The sequence below is a fragment of the Haemaphysalis longicornis genome, unplaced genomic scaffold (genome assembly GCF_048455015.1).
Source record: "Haemaphysalis longicornis isolate Haplotype H1 unplaced genomic scaffold, Haemaphysalis longicornis Haplotype H1 scaffold_3, whole genome shotgun sequence".
Taxonomy (NCBI): Eukaryota; Metazoa; Arthropoda; class Arachnida; order Ixodida; family Ixodidae; genus Haemaphysalis; species Haemaphysalis longicornis.
The window spans coordinates 30,124,492-30,147,531 of record NW_027526335.1 but is presented as its reverse complement, the minus strand read 5'-3'; the positions used below and the strand labels follow the sequence as shown (position 1 = coordinate 30,147,531).

Sequence of the window (23,040 nt, the reverse complement as noted above, 5' to 3'; positions counted from 1 at the left end):
CTGGGTATCAGTGCCATCATATCTAACAATTTGTTGGTTAAATCCCGGGCATCTTATATTACAAAACTGTTCTCTTAGATCGATCCTAAGCATTGTTATTGTAAATGATGGTTGTTTTGGTACCTTTTAGCAGGTTTAGTTACCAAGACATTTAATTATCGTTCTGCATCGCGCCCGAAGTACCGATCTGACTGAAGCTTCTGAAGTGCCGATGAGCATGCGCGCGCGCGCTCGCTTATCATCTGCTACCATTCACATTTCGCCTGCTTCTGAACACCTCCAGATATTTGTGCAGACGGTATTTTCTTTGAGCTTACCAGCGTAACCAGCCGTGAACATTCGTGTCCTCTCCAGAGGAGGGGCCCAGTACCGTAGCAGACTGAAGAATGCTGGGAACGTCAGGCCCTGCAGATGGGAACAGCTTAGGCTACATTCGGCACGAGTAATCTAGCTCCCTGCATTCATCCCACCCTTTCCTTTTGTAATACTGTTTCACTTTCCCAGATATTACTTCTGTCCAAACAGTGACGATAATTTTCTATTTCCTTTATCATTTTTTGTCACGCAGTATTTGGCGATATTAATAATACTAATTCATATATCAATCAATCGATTGGTCAATGATCAACCAATCCATCGATATCATATTAAATTGCCCAGGGACAGCAGATAATGTCTGCACAAATCTACGAATAAAAAAGAAGAAAACACAACAAAACATTCAGCATGGACAATGAATAACATACCATGAAACATGAACCAAACTTGGAAGGTACAACAGGATAATTTGTTCATAGAAATCTATGAGAACATACATTCACAGCAGACGATAGCAGTGGTTTTTTTGTGTGTGCGTAAAAGCATAAAATAGATAATTCGACATAAAATGGTACCATAGTCTTTTTCGTCTTTTTTTTTCTTTATGGCGGAAACTTTCCTTGTAGTACACAGAAGTCTACTTTTTACTAAAATCATGATTTTTTTTTTAATTTTTTGGCTGCTGAAGGTTTCTTCGCACTGGAAACGTTGTCGCGCCATTCCAACGAGGCTTTTAAACGGCAGCAGTAGTTGTATCGGGTACGGCCAAAAAAATGTTTTTGAAGTCTGCGTTAAAACCGCACTGACTTGGTCACTCGTCATATTCATTAACGCAAAACGCAGAACGAAGGGGCACACAGAAGTTATTAAAAAAATTACACGAATTACTGAAAACTCACACAAAATTAGTAGGGAAATTCACGCCAGGAAGAACAAGCATTTGTGAACGACCAGAGGAACAAACAAACATTTCATGGAAGAACGAACAATATTCAGTGAAAACGTACGTCTGACACTCCTTGAAGAAAAAGGAGGGACACCAAGAAGATTTGATGAACTTGCATCACTCCCGCCACGACGAGGTGTAGGGATGAATCCAGAAGTATGGCGGCCGCAAAAACGCTGCGATAAGAGAAAAAGGAAACGCCCATGTCAAGCAAGATTCCTGCGTAGACTTCTTTGTTTTGTCAACCTTTACAATGTTCGGACATGTTCTGGACTGTGTACGCGCGCAGCTAAAGTATCCTTTCGACTGGGTCAATTATGGCGCCTCTAGCATGGTCCAATGGTAATTATTATAACTATATTTGGAATGAAGGAAGTGAAAAGGCGTTGTTGTACGCGCAGCTTGAAAGTTAGCAACTGACCGGTTGGGGGTACCTGAGCAAATAACTGTTACAAAAAATAACTGTTAAGTTCGTAGACTAAAAAAAAATCACTAGCGCTACCATTTGGTGAGCCAAATCATTGTCCAGATTTTCTTTTCTCGTTTAGTACAATGATTTATTGCATTGGTTTCGTGTTGTTTTGTCATTTATGGAAGCAATTTACGCTCTTGACTCATGGCCAAAGACCGTAAAAGCAGAAAACAAACAGGCGTAAGGAAGACTGGCCTGCAACTGGAGGTATATTGATGCAACAGAGCGCAACATCATTGTTCCAGGACCTGCAGGCTTTGTGGCTATGCTGCCGCATGCGAAATGTGGGGTGCTCTCGTCATTACATTTCAGATCTTTCGTTTAACGTATGCCATGTCTGTTCTGAACTGCGTCTTAGCATTGCGAAGAGCAGTTCGGGAGTTCTACAACCTGATAATTCATCAACGGCATATTTCACACTCTAATGAAAACAGCGCTCTATAAAGTTTGCGCCACTTTTTACCTAAGCAACTTTTTTTTGCCGTTGATTGTCAACGATTATTATTTTCTTGCCTTGACTACAACAGTGGGGCGGTTAACTGAGGACGAAAACCAGTTGTATCGACCCCTTGAGCTGGCAACAAACGGCAAACTATGAACAAGAATGCATGGTTTAAATCAAATTACCCATAATTTTTAAAAGGCTGTGCTGAACTCGCGCGACGACTATACGAACAACAGCTGTTTGAAGTGCGTGATCCGCCTGGCGACGTGTAGAACAACTTACTTGTTTGCGTGATACTTGTATGAAAGAGCCGATCCTATCACGTGGCCGATGAAAAGCCCCCAGGTAAAAGACGACTGGAAGGAGCGAATGAAGTCTGTCGTCCAGTTTCCGGTGGACGTGTCATTGTTGAGCATCTGCGGTGGAATCAAAATACCGCATGGGCATACGCAATAAGCTTGTCTACATGCTTCGTTGGTGCACTCGACTCCAACAGGAAGATACTGGGGTAGTTGTGACAAATTACCACTGAGTTTGCGAAAATTAATGACACAGCCTACTTCTGAGATTAACAGTGCGAAATAACGGGACAACAGAGGAGTAGACTAACTAACAATCCGTATTGCAGTTAACAACCTACTTTCTTGTTTCGTTTCGCGGACGAATGAGACGAAAATATCTTTGATGTCGACAAAGGCAGGTAGAATTTGCTGAGGTATAACTTTGTTGCTAGCGGGCTCATAACAGCTAAAAATCTGTGCTTTTACTGGATGCTCTATCATTTCCTTAAATTGGCATGTACAAGCAAGTCGTTATTGAATTTATGCGTTCCTGTCAATATCTTTAATAGTGTTTTTGAACACACAAAAAATGCAGGAAGCTCACACTAAAGTGTAAGACTCGAAGGTAGCGAAGCAGTACGCAGCTTCACCGCCGTCACGATGGTTTAATTCCACGACTGCAGCCGATATGCTTCTTCTTCGCTGCCGCAACGACATTTACTCGATCTTTGTGGCTATAATGGCGAAGAAGAAACAAATCGGCTGCAATCGTGGACAACGCTACGAGGGGTCGTCTCCCACGAGAGAACTTAAAGGGGTCGCGAAGAGATTTTCAAAAAAACTGTGTTGTGTGTGCGCTTATAACCGTGGAACCTTGATAGACAAACAATGCATACCCGTTTCGTCGTCCGATATCGGGAAATAGGTAAATAAATGCAGTTACGGTTTCACCGAGGCTTTCCTCCTCAACTCGTGAAGTGACGTTTCAGTAAGTCAGTAAGCAGCCAATCACAGTTCTCCCTCGTCTGCACAATATGTCGGCATAGAGCGGGCTTGCAAAGGGTCAGATAAAGCTACAACATCGGCGCCATGATGAAACTCGCCCTGCAACTGAACGGGAGACGTCTGATCTCTGATACGACTGATCAACATGGTCGAACTTTCAGTCAACAACACCGGCGAGTGGCGCAGGCAGAAGTAACCACGTTTAATCTAAACTGGGCATTCGTAAACTGTTTACGCTGCTTTCCACGAGCATAAACTGTCGTTTTGTTAGCCGATATTCTTGCCCAAGTTTGCCGACGTCTGTCTCACGTAGCCTGTAATGTGAGTTGCGCGAACGTGAAACTTCTGACCTGACGAGATACATGACCGAACGCTTAAAATGAGAGTTAATTACATAAACACGTTTATCGAAGGAACTTCCAGTAGTCGGAACCTAAAACCCATTCATTATTCACTCATCAAGCGCAAAAATAACTAGCGAGAAGCAGCGATAGCGCGCCCAGTCGCCGAGTCCCAAGATCACGCAGTTCGACGATTGCTTTTCTGTTTCCTGCAATAAACAATGCTGTTAACGCTGTTTTGTTGATACGCTCCGCTTTGGCTTACTGCAGCAGCGCTCAACAGTCAGCATTTTCTCTTCACGACCCCTTTAAGCCCCTGTAAAGGGGTGAAGAGAAAATGCATTTGTCTTTGCTTAATTTTGTCTGCTTGAACGACCTTTTAAGAACATAAATCCCAAATATTTTCGCAATTTATTGCTTCTGGAATATAGGAGGCGCCGTTGAAATTCTCATTTTGAGGCGCATCGCAAGCGACCATGCGCGCGCCGGCTGTCGGCAGCGCAACTAGAATGACGTCACGTCAAGTACATTCGAGAGTTCAACGCGGTTCAATGTTCTTTGTGTATAATATTCTGCAAAGCTGCAAACCCAATATTTTAAAAATAATGCATCCTTTATTCGTTGCCAAAAAAACAGTTTTCGATCCACGTGAGCGGTGTCGTGACCGCTTCAGTTGTCTGGCAACCATTGCAGCAGAACTCAGACCTACTGGGTGTTTGTAGTTTGTGGCAAGTTTCCCTGCTAAATTTCACGTTCTTTTCCCGAATTCTCTTCAGAACCTTATCTTTTTTGTATGGAATGGCCCAAGATCGCTCAAGCAAAAAAAAAAAAAGTGCCCCATGTGCGATTCGAACTTGCGGCCTCCGGGCCAGTCCAACGTTACGGCCAGCCTAGTCGGACACTTTATCCACTATACTATCGACGTGGGAAGCGCGCGTGGCGAAAAAACTATTTCATAAAAGCCTCTTCGCAAATTTAACCCAGAAGTCTGCCGTGTTTTCATAAATTCTAATCTACCCATAGCTTTAACCGCCAACTTACTGTTGAGTGCTGCTGCAGTAAGCCAAAGCGGAGCGTATACAATCAACAAAACAGCGTTAACAGCATTGTTTATTGCAGGAAACAGAAAAGCAATCGTCGAACTGCGTGATCTTGGGACTCGGCGACTCGGCGCTGTATCGCTGCTTCTCGCTAGTGGTTTTTGCGCTTGATGAGTGAATAATGGATGGGTTTTAAGTTCCGACTACTCGAAGTTCCTTCGATAAACGTGTTTATGAAATAAACTCTCATTTTAAGCGTTCGGTCATGTAAGCGTTCGGTCAAGTATCTCGTCAGGTCAGAGGTGTCACGTTCGCGCAACTCACATTAGAGAGTTTTAGCATAGCGTGCTCCGTCCGCTAACGCTACGGCGGCGGGTAGCGGGACGCGACTGGGGAGAGCAAATTCGTCACGGCGGGGTGGATTAGTCCCGCGCGGCCTGCCTTCGCCATGCCCGATCTTTCCCTCCGCTGAGGGGCAACCTCCTCGCACTCCCCGCGCGCGCATGCGCAGTCTGGTCCCGCTACCCGCTAACCTTGGCGTAGCGTACGGGAGCCGCTATGCTAAAACTCTCTAACAATACAGGCTACGTGAGACAGACGTCGGCAAACTTGTGCAAGAATATCGGCTAGCAAAACTACAGTTTAGACGCGTGGAAACAGCATAAACTGTTTACGAATGCCCAGTATAGATTAAACGTGGTTACTTCTGCCTGCACCACTCGCCGGCGTTGCTGACTGAAAGTTCGACCATGTTGATCAGTCGTATCAGAGATCAGACGTCTCCCGTTCAGTTGCAGGGCGAGTTTCATCATGGCGCCGATGTTGTAGCTTTATCTGACTCTTTGCAAGCCCGCTCTATGCCGACATATTGTGCAGACGAGGGAGAACTGTGATTGGCTTCTTACTGACTTACTGAAACGTCACTTCACGAGTTGAGGAGGAAAGCCTCGGTGAAACCGTAACTTCATGTGTTTACCTATTTGCCGATATCGGACGACGAAACGGGTATGCATTGTTTGTTTATCAAGGTTCCACAGTTATAAGCGCACACACAACACAGTTTTTTTGAAAATCTCTTCACGACCCCTTTAAAGAAAACGAACACCTAAAGGGAACGAAAGAACACTTAAAGCGCACACTTAAATGGGCCATTAAGACAAAATACAAGTTTGTTTTATTCGAAAGATTTCGTGTTCTATAGTGCCCCCAGCGCTTGTCCGGAAGCGGACGATGCTTTATTCACGGCGAAATTAATCAATTTAAGGTAAAGTTCTGATTCTCGCACCAGAAAGTGTGTCTGAACGACGTGTGTAATGACATCATAAGAACAGGTCTTTCAGCTAAACTTGGTGTCGACCGGAGACTTGCTTACTGTTAGTCAACCTAGATGGCGCCACCACAACGCGGCAAGTCGTTTTCTGCCTTTGGTTTGTTTGTGACCGTATTTAAACCTGGCTTGTTTTTGTTCATGGAAAAACTAACCGTTTCGTGAAACATGGTGCTCGCTCGACAAATATGGTCATGTGAGACACCGTCACTTGCGTCAATCGGCCAGTGTCGTCTGCGACAACTCCAAGGACCCGCAGTGCTGTGCATCTAAACGAAGCATAGTGCGCGCACTACCAACAGCAGTACGCATCGGTACTTCTATGTTTACGTGGGCTTTCGTAACATCCACTGTTTGTCTCACCATTCTTACTGATATGGAAAGAATGTTCCCTAAATTTAAGCGCAAATAGCTCGTTCGGCAAGCTTATAAGTTCTGCCTAATTTGCGTTTGCTTCTTTCGGCCTCCGCCAAGCCGAGCTGGCTGGTATGACATCATAGGTTCTGTTGCGCGAAATCAGCTAGTCGGTCGCATGGCCATTTCATTTTTTCCTAAATATACAACTTATTTGAGCGAAGTTTACGTGAAAATTGGTGCCAGCAGGATTCTAACGAGGCACTCTTTTGAATGAACCAAACTTGCATTTTGTATTCGTGGCCCCTTTAAATTAGGCGCCGCAGGTGCAATGTGTACAATATCACGCGTTCTGGATCGAGCAGGTGGCGTCATTCCTCTCCCCACAGTCGCGGAAGCCGTTTGACTCCTGGGTATCAACTCACGCTCGTTGCCGAGTGGGTAAGGCGACTGACTTTGCCATACCGATTCCGACGTTCTGGCCGCTGTTAGAGTTTCACTCTGTGCCGTCTTGGCCTTTTAGGTTCAGTCTTTTGCACACCGGTTTAGAACATCTGCGCTGCAGCTCCAAGTCTCACGCCTGGTGTGCGGTTTCTTTACTTTTTGTGGCCACTGTAGGCCAATCTCCCGATCTGTGTATGCTTGACTTGACGAACTTGCGCTCGAGGCACGCGGCAAACGCTGGAGTTCTTTTTTTTTTTTTGCCAATATTGGCCAATAGCCCTAAGTGGGTATGCTTAACTTGACAAGCGTGCGCTAGAGGCACGCGAGCACTCGGCATTTTCCAGGATTTTTAACTGCAGGTACCGTGCACAAACGATTTGCTCAACAGCTTCTCTGTTAAAATGAGGTGATTTCGAACAAAATGATGCACCCCTCCGTCTAACGATGCCGACGGTTGAACGCGAAGATTTCTCGCGAGGGATTTCTTGGCTGCCGTTTGAGTTTGGACTGTGACTCACAGACGACTTGGACTTTTGATCGCAGCGGCTTCGACCCTTCACCATTTGATTTCGCAGAAGAAAGCCTCGCGTTCGACCATCGTCGTCGTTTTGCTGACCACGTCGTAATCACGCACGAAAATCATGTAATGGCGCAATTGGATAGACGTCGGCTTCATGACTCGAGGGACCCATGTTCGATTCCGACCTCGGGAAGCTTTTTTTTTTTCACTTCCGCGACGATCATCATCATCGTCGACCGAAAAAGTTGGCTTTCCTGCAGTGCGTTTTCGACACGACATACGCCATCAGCGAGGCATAGACAGCTCCGCTTTAAAATAAACCTGCGCGTCCTCGCAAAAGCCGATTCGTATTCACGACACGCTGCAGAACTGATCATACACAGTACTCTGCTACTCTATGCGCCGCCCGGTCCACATTTGTTGCGCACATGCGCAATCATAGTATCATGTGACGGTTGGATAGAGGCGACAGGAACTATTGTAGATGTTGAGACGGATTCAATCAAAGCAAGCTCGAGAAAGGCTGTGTCACACTGTGTTCGTCTTCGTAGCCCATGGGTAAATATGTTGCTATGCACCATAGTACAACTTCTCGTAACGATATTATCAATTTTCAGTGACGTGACGCGTCGTATTTGTACGTGCAAACTCGGGAAATTCCAATATTCTCCTCGAAGCAGAAAAAAAGATCTCCAGAGAGAGATGTAATGGTGAAGATGTAATGCTGTGCAATATCGTGATTGTAGTAAGCTCCAAACTTTGGTGAACAGACAGGGAGTCGTTTTGTGCGAACGCTATGAAGACGTTGTAAGAGAAACCGTCACGAATAACTCCAACCATAATTAAAAGTGCAGATGCAACGCAGGACCAAGTGGATAACCAATGGTGCAAAGAACCTCGCGTTCTTGGGTGCTGTTGTGTAAATAACGATGCATCTCAAGGCGAAAACTTCTGAGCGAGCCGAACGTTGAATGGGTGTTTCAACAGCACGGTGCCTCAGTGCTACTTGTGCCCGGTGACGTCGTGTGTGCGTTGGTCTCACATCGTGCACGTTCCAAGGGTGATACGCTCTGAATTTTGCAGTTGCGCATCTCAAACGGCTCGTCTGAGCGCGCTATGCAACTTAAATCCACACTTCCCGCTGGACTGGTAAAAAACGCGTACAGCATACGCGCACGTAGCGACGATGATTGACTAATTGTGGGGTTTAACGCACCGACGCAACGTAGGCGATGAGGCGCGCCGTAGTGGAGGCCTCCGGAATAATTTAGGCCACCTGGGGATCTTTAACGTGCGCTGCAATATCGTACACACGGGCGTTTCAGCTTTTCGCCTCCATCAGAAAAGCGGCCACCGTGGCCGGGAATCGAACCCGTGACCCCGTAGCGACGACAAAGCACGATGTGAGGAGGCGCTGCTCAACGGACAGGGGTCGGCAGGCCGAAACGAGGAAGACGAGGTGTGTGTGAAGGCCGAAGAAGGGCGCGAGAGGAAAAGAGGAGGAGGAAGAAGAGGTGGCGAGCGCTGGAGGCAGGAAGCAGGTGGTTCCAGAAGCTCTCGGCTGGGCGAGAACGCCTAGGGGATCTTCGTCACGGAGCCGCACATTCCTGCTGGAAGCTCTCAGCTGGGCGTCAACGCTCAGGAGATCTTCAGACCGAGCAACACCTGGTCTCTTCCAGACGAGACGGTCCACAGAACACCCGGGCCAAATACGACGTGTTGTTCACCGGCACCGGCACAGCACCGGCATCGACAAGGGCACCGAGCCCAGCACACCGAGCCTTGCGCACCGAGTCAACTCACCAACTGTGACCTACACGTGAGCGCGAACAATTTGGAGTGGGACTTCTCGCAGGGGACTTTGCTACCATAGGACTGTTGTCATCAGATTAGCTGGATTTCATTTGTGCACGTTATTTTGTAATTTGTCCCGTCAATATAATTTGGTCCTTGTCCGTAGCCAAATCGTCTCTACTCTTGTCGCCCGGTAAATTTTAACCTCCTCATCCAAAAAAACAACCTGCATCACACACGACTTTTCCAGTTCGACGGTTGCGTCAGCCTCATCTCAAACCAGAAATGCAGGAATAACGACCTCAAAGCGCAGGTTTCGATTTCAAAGAATGTTATCAAGTTTCCATGAAAACTAGCGCGGGTTTGTGAGGAGATGCCTCCACACTTTTCTTTAATGCAGTTTATCCCGTTCACCCAACCATATAATCCTAGTGACCCAACCAACGGTCTTTACAAAAACCGTGAGCTTATGCTATTCATAAACCCCAACCAGTGCTTTAAGCTTGCCACGTCGTTGTCGCCTGTGCGCGCGCACCGGCGTGTCGATGGCGTTACCTTCCAGTGAGCCTCCCTCTGCAGCGAGTAGGCGGCCTCGATGAACGACCTGCGGATGCCAGCAGCCAGGGAGAATCCCAGGAAGGCCATGGAGATGAGCACGCATCGCTTGGGCCACGACTGCAGGGCCGACGGGCGGCCGAGCCAGAACCGCTCCGCTGCCCGGTGGAGAGGCGACAGAGTGGAGCCGCCGTCCCTGCACGGCATCGCGCCAGCTGCCGGGCACCCTGCAGCGATTGAAGGGAGACCGAGGTTCTTTTAGGGACAGCCAAAGGGGTTCCTTGATTGGCAAGGCTGACTTTAGGGGACGCGAATACTTGGGCACGAATGTGTGGACAGCAAAACAGAAAATAACAATGAACTCAAAAGAGGAACATTATAATATACCATGCTTAGAAATGCCATGCGATTTTCACTTTTATCCCAAAAAAGATCTCTAGCTGAATTATTCGCCACGTTTGACACTTGCGGAAGTAGGAGCGTTGAAGCGTTACTGGTATACCTGCGGCTTTAAAGGGGCCCTAAATAGGCTGCCAAATGTTACGATTTTGCGTGCGCAGTCACTGGAGTACTATCCAAGGAACGTCATCCCGCAAAAATTGTTTAAATTCGTTAAGTATTAGCCGAGTTATCGCTCATTAAAAGGGGCCGCCCATAAGGCCTGGGGCTCTCCTCCTCTAGTAGCTCCTCCGAAGCACTGTGGAAGCCGCGACGTCATCGACCCGGCGCAAGACCACCGAGAGAAACAGGGCAATCCATCACCCTCCTTGATGTACGTGCAGTCATTGGCTGCGCCAAGCCCTGCGCGCGCTTTTTTTTTTTAGCACTCGACGCGCATGCTCCGCCCACCAGATTCCGGTTGCACGGTGAGCGCTGTCGCTGTGGTTCGCGTTCGCGGCGCCGCACTGGGCAGTGTCTCGTGCGTCATAGAGGCGCGTCAGAGGCGGAAAGAACTGCGTCAGAGCGCGCAAGTGTGGCGGCAAGGTATGGTTGGTGAGCCAGGAGAGAAAGTGAAATCTTTTTTTCGTGTTTGTGCGGCCCCTGCTTTACGCAGAGGTGTAATATTTGGTACACGTTGTCGTGAAAGGGTACTCTAGCGATTGCGCGATTGAAATGGCGACCTTCGGAAGCCTATTTAGGGCCCCTTTAAGATGCAACCTTCGTGTTATTCTTAGAGATGAACATATCAACCACGCCGCTTTTGTCGACAGTAATTCCCCGATAAACGAAAAGTGATACCGATACTAGTAGACGCCTTTGTTCCTTCATTGAGTGAAGGAAATTCTGAATTAGTTTTAGCTTAGAATATATCTTCTCAGAAAAGAAACAACAATGTGAGCAGAAATATGGAAACAACGCATGTGCCTGGTTGAGAGCCACGAAGTCCTTGGCTCCCGCACAGTCTTTATTTGACTACCGAGCCCGACTCCCGCGACAATTTTTCTGACGTATTGATTGATTGATTGATTGATTGATTGATTGATTGATTGATTGATTGATTGATTGATTGATTGATTGATTGATTGATTGATTGATTGATTGATTGATTGATTAATTGATTGATTGATTGATTGAATGATTGAAAACGATCTTCTTTTTTAGTCTGGAAAACAGAGACCTGGTATTGCTCCTCCAACTATGTCACTTTAGTCGTCTAAGCTGATCAGTCGTACCACCCACTGCTTGTAGCGGGGGTCAGGATTCTGCCCAGGGAGAGGTTAGGGGTCCGTCAGCACTCACAAGAAAAATCAACCTTGACATTGGCGTTGAGCAAAGAACATAACGGTGGATTGCGCGAGGCCCCTTTCGCAATTGCTGTGCCCCAGAGACAGACTTTGAGAGCCACAATTTCAGCAACGGTGTGCTTAAACGGCACAGAACCAATGCATTATGCCGGTGATGACTTATGTGGCACAAACTTGACGTCTTATTAAACACCTTGAAAGAAAACCTAGGTCAGCCCAACGAGCAAAGGACAGTAGCGCGATAGAAGCAGCGCTTAGAGGCAGGGAGCGAGCGTCCTGGTTCAGGGAACAAACTCTGGCGGGAGACATACTAGCTCAAATTACAAAAAAGTGGACTTGATTGGATGGGCACGAGCATGTTATGCGGAGTAACTGACCGCCAGATGGCGTCCGAGAGGATGTTAGTGGCAATGATGATGATGATGATGATGATGATGATGATGCCGAGGAGGAGGAGGAGGAGGAGGAGGAGGAGGAGGAGGAGGAGGAGGAGGAGGAGGAGGAGGAGGAGGAGCGATGGATGGCCTCTGGCGACAGATATCAAATGGTAATGAAACGGATCACCTCCAGGTATCTGGGAGCGACAACTAGTCGGTTGCAGGGCCAGCGAACAGCGGTCGCCGTTTGCTCGCCGTTTGCTCGCCGTACGCTGAGGACACCGCAATTCGCTAATATGACTTCCTGGGAGGCGCGATGCAATCCCAGAGTTGAAGCTCCCTTGCGCAGCGTTATCCAATCGAATGCTTTGTAAGGCCCGCCGCGGGTGCACGTGGAGCACTGCAGTTCGGTCTCGCGCTTCCAAAATTCTCCGCGTCCAAAGCACACAACTTCGCGCACACTCTTGGAATACTCTGCACCTTCACTGTCAGACACAATGCAAGAATACGCACAAGCTGACAAAATCACCAGCTCAACCTGTAACTCCCTAACAACCACAACCGAGTGCTCTACTCGTATGCTAAAATCTGCATTCGAAGACGCGTAGCAGAAACAAGAGCGCTTTCGATCCACCCCGTGCAGCGCCGAGAATCACAAGTGCGTGAAATTACGGAGCAGCCGTGCTGACTCGGAATATCGGACCATCGCTTTTTGTCCTTTAGTTACTTCGCAGTACAAGCATCAGCACTTCTTCGACGTACGTCTCAATACAACTGGCTCCTGATAAGCCCTGCCTTCTGTCCCAACCAAAACGTCCCTTTAGGAGTCGCTCCGCCGCTATATTCTATCAGCAGGCTACGTCGCTTGCACACACAGCGATACAGCGATTGAGCGCGCTCGCATAATGAGTTCCCTTCGAGTGCGCCAAGCACCAAGGAGGCGGAGAGAGCAGAAACGCGCATGCAGCAGCAGTAGCCTGCACCGTTTCAAGGGGGCCTCTTCGTATAAGAGGAGGGGAAAAGATAGGCAAGTAAATGTGAAGAGGCAGAGCAAAGGAGGGAAGCGTCGCTATGCGTGCCCAAGTTTCCTTTCTTTCTGCTAGGCCCGACGTAAAGAGCAGTGAGCATGGAGCGCGCGCACAGAAAGCGCGGCTGGCCGATCGAATCCGTTTTACGTAATGCCGCGATGAGGATCGCAGTCTCCCGAGCGCCTGTACGCCAATTTCGTCTTCGTTACGCAAGCACGCACTCGGGGGAATCGTGCTGCTGCTGGCAGCGGGAACACGACCGCCCCACTGTGCACGCAAATCCACGTGGACTATACACCAACAGCGACCGTCTTCGAGCGCGCATTCTATTTCGCGCTTTTTCGGGCCATTGGGCTTCGGAGAAATCGACGCGATGGCTCCTGCGTTCGACGGCACTTCTATTCTGCGTCGCGAGTGGGTCTTGCATCAAGGTCGAAGGTTGATGAGGTGTTTCGGGACAACAGCGCAGACGCGTTCCTCTCCATCGACCTTGTGAGTGGAGCAGACGCTAAGCGAGTGTCGTGTTTCTCGTGATATGCGTGGTTATTCTTGGATAACTAACGGGGGTTAGTTCGCCGATAGTGACGAAGTTCGATAATTCGCCCACGCGCGTTCTTTGGTGCGTCGCTTCTTGAAAGAATGCTTGAAAGAATGCGAATGAGCCGACACTGGATGGCCATGTTGCTGGCGCAATGACTTATAGCTGGTATTTAAAACTTCGTCAAACAGTTTATTTTAACACAAAAGTGTTTTGTAACGGGATTCACGAAGATTTTACTTACGTCATGTACGTCACGGAAATGGCTCCAGTACAACGAAGCAAGCGGCCTGTAAAGGGTGCACCGCTGCACACAGGGTCTTCTTGCGGGGAAGCAACCTTTAGTGCTAAAGAGTACGTTATACTTATGGTTGTTCGTTTTCAGGTTTATATTTTAACACGAAAGTGTTTTATGCCGGGATACACCAAGATTTCACTGACGTCATATCCGTCACAAAAATGAGGCTAGTACGCCTTTCCCGAAGCGACCCGCCAGCAGGACTTCATTCGCCAAGCACACCCACGAGACAGCCACCGACCCGCAAATCATGCTCAGCTACAGAATTCGCTGCACATTTCACTTTCGTGTTTTACCGATTCATATGACAGAGTAATCAACTACAGTTTTTTTTCTGCTTCGAGCATGAGGCTCTAAAATGTGGCTACGGAACCATCATGCAATCCTCTAATTTAGGGCGAACGCCCAATAGTGGGTCTGCTACCAGCTTTGCTCCTTGAGCGGCATACGAAGCCAAAACTGAGAGCGTAAGGATCGTGGTTACAAGGCATGCATAAAGTTGCACACACACCTAATCTCGATCGCACACACACCTTCTACTACCCACAACTCGCACCATCCAATACTCCTGCTTCCTGCCGAGCTGCGCAACATATTTCGTCCTGGGTGATAGCGATTTGTGAATTTATTTATTTATTTATTTATTTATTTATTTATTTATTTATTTATTTATTTATTTATTTATTTATTTATTTATTTATTTATTTATTTATTTATTTATTTATTTATTTATTTATTTATTTATTTATTTATTTATTTATTTATTTATTTATTTATTTGAAACAAGGGCTTAGGCAGGAGTGGGCGGAACAGACAAGGTGATAATACAATGCATGACAGGAAAACACAGGGCAGGCTGAGCCCTAACAAAAGTTGTCTACAACGTGACTGCATCAAAAAAAAAAAAACAAGGAAAAAAACCCCGAGGTACATGCGCGTTGCACATACGAAAGCACTTTGTGTGATGGTACACAGGCAACAACAAAAAAGTAGAGCAATGCTGCCAACAGTAACAGGCAAGCACACGCTACGGGCGGAAAAAAAACTACACGCCATATATAAACACACTACGCGTAAAAACAGCGAGTTGATTATTTTTTGCGTGTCCTCCTAGAACGAGCAATGTGACAATAGCACAACCTAACATAGCATAGCGATAACTTTATTCTCTATGGTAATGTAGGATTTGTTTTTGTAGAAATTCTAGCGCAGCCTGAGTGGAATTATTTTTTGTGGCCCGAGGTGACAAGTCATACGGTATGTTCCTTCTTTTGGTATCGAAAAGACAGGTAAGCGGGGTAGCGGGGTAGTGGCTTCAAACTCTTTATAGCCTGCGAATGACAGGCTATAAAGAGTATACAAGAAATTGTATTTCGATTATATGAATAATAATTATAGAAGTTCGAACAGCTGTGAGCATGCCTCTGCCAGCTCTAACTTTGGGAACCAACGCAGAAGAGCCCACTATAAATGTTCCTGATGTCTTTGGATAAACTCAGTGGAGCGGAAGCTCATGTATGCGCATGACCGGCAATGAAAACGAGCCGCTGTTTGGTTACAATTACCGGCTCACCTGCGTATTTTGGAGTACAAAACTATACTACACTTGTATTTGCTATTCGCAAGCACGTGCGACAACACTCCCAGTTTTATGATTTAACCCCTCCACCGAGTGAGTATGGCCCCCCTCAAATTGTAGTCCCGCCTGTCCCGGTCTAGTCCGCCTCCCGGCACAGAATTGACTAGGGCGCCAAGAGACGGGAACTGCGGAAGGAACACGCGAGAGGCCTTCGTCCTACAGTGGACACAGTGATGATAATGATAATGATTATGACGCTGATTATGGTGGTGGTGTTGATTTGATGTAGCCGTTCGCAGAGAAGAATGTGAAGTTGATTCCACTGCCACAAACTACGGATACGCAAAGCGAGATTCGTTGATATAGTACGCACGCACTACAACGCATTTAAATCTCCTTGAACGTTTCTCTGCCGGCTACACGAACCCCTCAACTGGTTCATACAGAAAAAAGAGAAACACTGTTTTCATCAAACGAAAACCCCAGGCGCAAACCATATTTTTATGTCTGGAGACGGACACACAGTTGTCATGACCATGGGTAAACAATGCTCATGGGTAAACAACATGGGTAAACAATATTCCGCACCGCCACCAATATATTGTTACAAGGCGACGCGGACACGCCGTGTGACGATGTAGATGTACTTATAACATGGGAAAACGGTGGGAGGGGTTGTAGCCCGAAACAACCCGTTCGCGTTTGAACCCGTCCCGTTTGAACCTATTCCCGAAGAGCCGTTCCCGTTTGACCGCTTCCTGTTTCAACCCGCTCCCACAACGCCCTTCTCATCTGAACCCGTATCGTTACAACCCATTCGAATTTCTCAAAGTATGCGTAACTGTTTTGGAAAATTTCCCCCAAAATGTGCACCCCAGGAACCGGCCATGCATTACTGTAAAAACTTCTACGTTGCAATTTATCGGGAATATATGAGCATACGGCCGATCTTTCCGGCCGATAAAAGCTCGCGAATGTTTGAGGCTTAAACCGGGCGCATGAAGCTTCTGAAGAAATCAATTCTTTCGCATTTCTCGTTTGTCTGGCTGATGTACGGAGTCAAAAAAGTTTGTTCGTTCATTCATGACTCTTGTCAGAAAAGAAACAATCCCGCAGAAACAAATTAAATTATGCTCTTGGAGGACTTTTTATCTCGTACCGCTGCTCCTAGCGGCCACCACGGCAAACTAATCAGCCAAGGCCGGAAAGATTTCGCTGTTAAATAACTTGGAAAGGGAACATCTTGTATCGATGCGGGTTCAAATCACGACAGTTGCACGGTTTTTTTAAATAAAAAAACCTGCACCCAAGTGCAAATGCAACTGCTGCAGGGACCCATTCGACGGAACTTCGTGCGTTGCAAGGGATGCATGCCTGTGCTGGCATTTCAAAGAAAAGTTCAAAGCCGGCAGCTGGTTCTGCAAAAAGTGTTTGAAGCATTATATAAGGATGATTACATAAATGTTTGCTTTTGCTTTTCCACGTTCTGCGTGCCCCCCTATGTATTATCCGTAAAAAGTACACGCAGAAAATACAGCTTGGGGTGTCCTTAACGCCTGGATGAAAAATGCATGCGAACCATTTCCTCCAAGAAAAAAAAATCAGCTTTAGACTCCAATGGCCATCCTTTTACAGACATTTGCATATAAAGTGGCTGTTAGTCACATTAAAATGGGTCGTACCACAGGCTTGGCTTATAATAGCTACCGCTTTCATAAAATACGTTTTATTCTATAGTTTGCTAGATTTGCTAATTATATTTCGCGATATATTTTTTTCCTATGATGAAATAAATCAGCCGCCCTGTACTACGCCTAATAAATTACCAACTGTGTTTGTCAAAAGATCCAACTTTGTTCTCGGCAAGAGCTACGGACGCTACAAACTGGCACTGCGACCCCGGAAAGGTTCTATTTTGTTAATTCTCGTCTTTTCCTTTTTTGTGTGTGTTGCATATGGAAAGAAGTGCATGTGCATTCGTATATATAAAACAGTTCAATAATTTGAAACTGAGATATGCAACTTTAGGGACTAGAACCCACACCGATGCCGGAGTACGCATGCGAGCTACACGCTCCAGACCGCTCGACCAACGCAGAGGCCGACGGAAGGGTGCGGTGATTTCAGCTGTAATTCACATACGCTGTACCAGGTCAGACGTAACGCAGCAACCTACGTGTTGTTTTTTAATTGTCGCCGCATGTCGTAAAACGGACCATTGCAATAAGGTTGCAGTTTTATAGGGCGTCTCCATACTTTGGCTGCTCCAGCCGTAACGTTTTCTACGGTTCAATACGTTTCACGCAACTTAAATTTAATTTTCAGGTTACGGCTGACGCAAGTAATTTTTGACTTTCGGTTACGTCGGACGTAACTCAAAACATGGGGTTAAAGTACAGTGGGACGTAACTTTAATTTCAAAAATCGCACGCCTCGGTACGGATCACATGTGTCGAACTAGCGTCACTAAACAAGCTACGCTTAAGTGTACCGCCAATTCGTGCACCCGGAAGCGTCTGGGGGCCATTTTGTTTCTGGCTTGCAGTGTTGACACCTCTCCCAACGAAACCGCCACCGGTTGTGACGGGCAGAGTGTGACCGGCCGCTCTAGTGTCCGCGCAGCAGAGAGAGACGAGAGGCACCCAGAAACAAGATGGCTGCGCCCATATGCAAACAAATATCACGTATGCCGACTGACCAATGAATATCCTGGCGGCACATAACAATGAGAGAAAAGAGTGCCGATACTCTAAAAGTCTTTAGTGACGCTAAGTCGAGCCGGGTACGTTATTCCGGGAAGTGTGTAAGTGGGAAGGTTGACATGAGAATGGGTTATAACGGGAACCTCCCATGAGAGGTGGTGTCGTAGCAAACGGCTGGCCAAACCGAGCACCGAGCGTTTTAGATGCGACTGCATCTCATTCACTCGCCTTGTCCCTCCATACGGCGTTGTTGTTGTCTGTCCACACCCCTCCCCCATTCTCCTCGCCGCACGAGCTGCGCTCTCCGCCGCTCACCCCCTGTCCTCTCCGACAGCGAACACTGTCTCGCGAGGGGCATTGGATTGGATTCGATTGGGTTGGGTTGGCTTGGGTTGGCTTGGCTTGGATTGGATTGGATTGGACTTGATTAAAGTGGATTGTGTTGGATTGTGTTGGATTGGGTTGCGTCATAGCCGCGCCACGTTGCGTCATAGCCGCGGTCGTTCCAGCACAGGCGTTCCGATTTCCATCGATGCGTTGAATGGAGCCTAACAATTCTGCTATCGGCCGCGCAACCGTAACAAGCACCGATCACTGTGATAACAGGAATGCTAGCACCACTGAAGACAAGGCTGCGAAGCGGCGTGAACGCGGCCGATGCGAACGCGGCCGATGCTGAACTTCGTCAGCGTGAAGCCGCTGCCGTACGCGAGAAGCGAGCGGCCGATGCTGAACGCCGCGTGTTAAATAAAGAATACATCATACGCGTTGCTCACACGTTTCACGCAATTAGAGAATCAACCCAACGGAAAACCAAGTGAACCCCCAAGATGCGTCGCATCTCCACAGGGTTCCCCTCGCGGGAAGGTGGGGTAATTTTTCTTCGTCGTCGCTCACGAACGATCACCCTACGCGCTCTAAGGTCCATCGTCCTCGTGGTCTGCAATGCTTCCTTCAGGAGGGTACGTTACAATATGTGAAAATGGAATAAGTGAGCGTTGTTTTCACCAACAACAAGGTGCACGTTGGCTCCCTCCCCAGGCAAAATAAAAACTTATATTATACGCTACACCTTCAGAGTGGAAAACAGCCGAGCAAGAACAGACGTACTAGGTGCGCCACCTACACTCGTTCTGTAGAAGGAACAACCCAAGAAGGGTGCCCGCATACAGATATACGGCACCGCATCAATATATCGCACGCATGTTCCCTCGCGGGGGCCGTGCGGTATCCCTGCATTCTCCGCAAGCGAGCGGTGGCGTCAAGATTGAAGGGGGATTCGGCGCACTCCACGAAGGATGGAAACTCTCTTCTGCTCCACCTGACTCCCATTAGTATTGACCCTATCAACCAATTGGGATTCTTGCGTTCCGACACCGGCTTTTCTGCGACACGAGCTCCTTAACGCCCTCGGGTTACAAAAAATGCGTTCCAAGGTTCGACGGAAGTCGGTCTGGTCAGGTTGTAAGTTCATAACAAAGTTGCGGTCACTGACCAAGTCAGTTGAACGAAGTTGACGTTTCGGATTCCATACGGGATCCTTGACCACAATATGACAAGCTTGCGTCGTTCCTGACTGCGTGACAATAGGTCGGGCGAAGGAATCGGCCCAATGAAAATTGTTGTCACAGTGATCAAGGATCTTGTATGGAATCCGAAACATCAACTCTGTTCAATTGACTTCGTCAGTGACCGCCACTTTGTTATGAATGTGTTTCCGACTGCTGGGCAATTCTGTTGCATACCGAAAAAGGTCTCTTTACACGACACGTAGGCGTCTCCGATAATCTGTTTATAACCTCCGTCATTCTTCCAGATCATTCCATTAGCCAAACGGCATCACGTACTTCCTCGTACATCAACCCCCCCCCCCCCCCCCCCCACGCCCTCCACTGCGTTATTCCATAACCTACCGTAACCAGAGTTAACGAATCAACGCCGCGTACCTCGTTCCCTGTCACCGCGACGCATCGGCATCATCATCTGCCCCTGTCACCCTTTTCATCTCTTCGTTTCAGCCCCCTGTCTCAACTGTCAGCCAATCAGCGCCAAAACCTTTCCCTACCCGTTCGCTAATTTCTCTAGAGGTTTCTCTTTCTTGCACTTCTCAAAAACTTGGGCTTTACATTTTATGACCACGAAATCTTGGACGTTTAGCCTAAAAAGATTTAACGTTATTCAGCCATTGCATCTCCGAGTTGGGGACCCCGCAGGGATGGCCAACGTTTTCATCGAAACAAATGGGTTGGCGTTAACTTATGATGATCATACGCAATTTCCAAACACAGCGCGAGCCTGGCGACTAGGTTGTATCTTAAAAGGTACTGCTTCCTAATGGCTACTGATTGACCGTCCGAATTACGTGGGAAGAGAGTTTTCTCCCTTTATTAGAATAACAACTGCGCTTAATAAGACGGCATGTGGGAATAAAAAAATAATAATTTGTCATTCGGCTTGCATAGCAAAAGTTACTACTATTGTGCATAGGACACAGAAACTGAATTAAGTTTCGAGCCAAGTTCACCTCAAACCGGCGGTAAGGGAGTAGACAGAACTCAAGTGAACTGGTGGTTTCTGCTTGCGCTCGCCAAGCGGCTTTCCGCCCCGTGCAGCCGTAAAAAGAATCACATGTTTTAAAATTGACCATTCTGGAGAAAGAGGCCTAAATGGTCTCATGGTGTACACATAAGAACCTAAAAGGATGGGGGAATATTCTAAAGTGGGTATCTGGGCTTGTTGGTTGAACATAATTAAGGGACGACAGGCCAGCTAGAGCACAGACAGAAAGGAATATATATAGACACACGAGCGACGGGTACAAACAGGGAAATATTGCCACGAACATGCCTGGTGGATCGCTGTATGTTTCGTTGCCAGCGCCTGTCCTCGCACGGTTATTCTAAACTGCGCTGAAACCAGAGCCGTTTGCTCTTCCTGGTGTTCGTCTGCACCCAGATTTCTCACTTGACAGGGAAAGAGTTAAGTACGACAAACTTGCGTCGTTTCTGAATGCATGACACTATTTCGGGCAAATGTATAGACCCAATGAAAATTGTTGGCGCAGTTGTCCACTGCTCGTCGTTCTCAGTGTTATACTAAAACTACGGTCTCTCAATTACTGCCGAGCTTTGGGAGTTTTGTACAAGGGACCATTCAGACAATGACTCCCTTGTTGAGAATTTTTCTGCAATAGAACTAGCAATAAAGAAATTACGGGAAATCCCGGGGGCCGAACGTTATGAGACCCCGTTGGCATTTAGCTGCCTTAACCTATTTGTACTTACAGCGCAATGAATCAATAAATGAATGAATGAATGAATGAATGAATGAATGAATGAATGAATGAATGAATGAATGAATGAATGAATGAATGAATGAATGAATGAATGAATGAATGAATGAATGAATGAGTTATATTAACAAGCTAAACAAGTGCAGACCGGTCCAAAGAACGACGCTTTATCCGTTGCGTGTGCCATACCTATAGCATGTCAAACAGCTTGGTTGTCGGCGTTGATAAAGAAAGCACGCCTAATACGATTTTCGCCGCCGGGTACAAACCTCCTAACAAATAGACACTCCTACAGAGCAGACATTGCTTTAAGCAGCGTGATACCCGAAGGCGGCAGTTTCAGTCCTTTCTTTGCCGTCGCGAACTTAAAATGTACAGTAGAAACCTTTTAGGTGTTCGCGGTGTCTGTATAGTCTCTACGGGGGTTGTCCCGCTTCCGTTCCCCCAGCAGGCTCGTTTCCTTCTGCCTTTGGTCCGGGGTTGCGACACTTGGCAGCAGCTCCGAATCACTGGTCGAAGTTGTGTTTCAACATGTCCCAGTCGCTGTAGTCCCGCTTCCAATACGTCTCCCCTCCTCGAAGCTGCGTGGGATGAGGCAATCGAAGACAGCCCACTCTTTAAGTAAAAGGCGTGCTCGGTATCGATTAGTGTGTCGTCTGCGGCCTCAAACATTTAGGAATGATGCCTTAGCTCGGGTCGGTGTGCTGTCTTGGGCGGGTGATTTAAACGCAGTCGCTATTACGGCCCCACGAACTGAAACTCGCCCGCATCTACTTGGAATGCACCAGCACGGGAGAGACTGAGCTTAAAGCACCCGCATAAAATGCGATCCAGAATTTATGGATGCCATATTTCACTCTGACTCTGACGCCACAACAAACAAAAAGTTCAGAATCTCCACAGTTCCAGAAATATTGCGACCGCGTTTTTTTTTTTTGTTTTTTTTTTTTCTATCGCTAAAAAACACCTCATTCTATGCTGGCACTCGACTTGCGTCTTCGGGGCAAAAACTCGCGACCTTGACTCCGTCAGCGTTACGGAGCCGAACATTGTGCCCGGCCTAACAATGCTTCACTGGGCTTCGCAGCGTTGCCAGAGATGACGTCACAGCGGTTGCTACGACGTCAACACCGCCACTTACACAAATACATTTTATAAATAGGTTGTTTGGACGCGGCAGGGACATTTCTGATAGAAGAAAAATACAACTGCAATGACAGCATATCGGCCATCGGCGCACTTCGTGGTTATTTTTGAGAGATGTTCGGCTATGAGAGCCACATTGCGTTAAAGAAAATCGCTCCTGTCTCCCTGGGGAAAACTGAGAACGACTCCAGGATGACCCTGTCTGAGTCCGGTGGACCTGACGCGGTCTGAAGCCAAGATGCCTAGCGCGACTCCTGCAGCGTTATGAGGGGACAATATCGGAGTGGCATATTGCCCCGAAAGTAAAAACAATAACTAGCAAAAACAAAAAATGGCGTACAATAATTCTTAGGATATAGATACATATAAGATTACTACATTACATTTCGATAGATATCGTAAGCAAGCGTATATAGTGTACCTACTGTATATAGGTGCATTCTAATGGTATGCTGTTGATGTACGTTAGTGTACATACTGAACACAGCATACT

The 23,040-nt window shown here is 47.2% G+C and overlaps 1 protein-coding gene across 2 annotated transcripts in view; it reads right to left on the bottom strand.

Annotated features, from left to right (window-relative positions):
• The window catches only part of LOC144174224 (vesicular glutamate transporter 2.1-like), a 66,571-nt gene that overhangs the window by 16,763 nt on the left and 26,768 nt on the right, over nt 1-23,040 (bottom strand). For both annotated transcript variants that reach the window (XM_077702784.1, XM_077702785.1), the window contains exons 2-5: nt 9,843-10,069; nt 2,464-2,597; nt 1,326-1,440; nt 318-405 (exon numbers count right to left, since the gene is read on the bottom strand). In XM_077702784.1, the coding sequence (XP_077558910.1) occupies nt 318-405; nt 1,326-1,440; nt 2,464-2,597; nt 9,843-10,049 (544 nt within the window). In that variant the 5' untranslated portion in view covers nt 10,050-10,069. The remainder of the gene's footprint in view (nt 1-317; nt 406-1,325; nt 1,441-2,463; nt 2,598-9,842; nt 10,070-23,040) is intronic.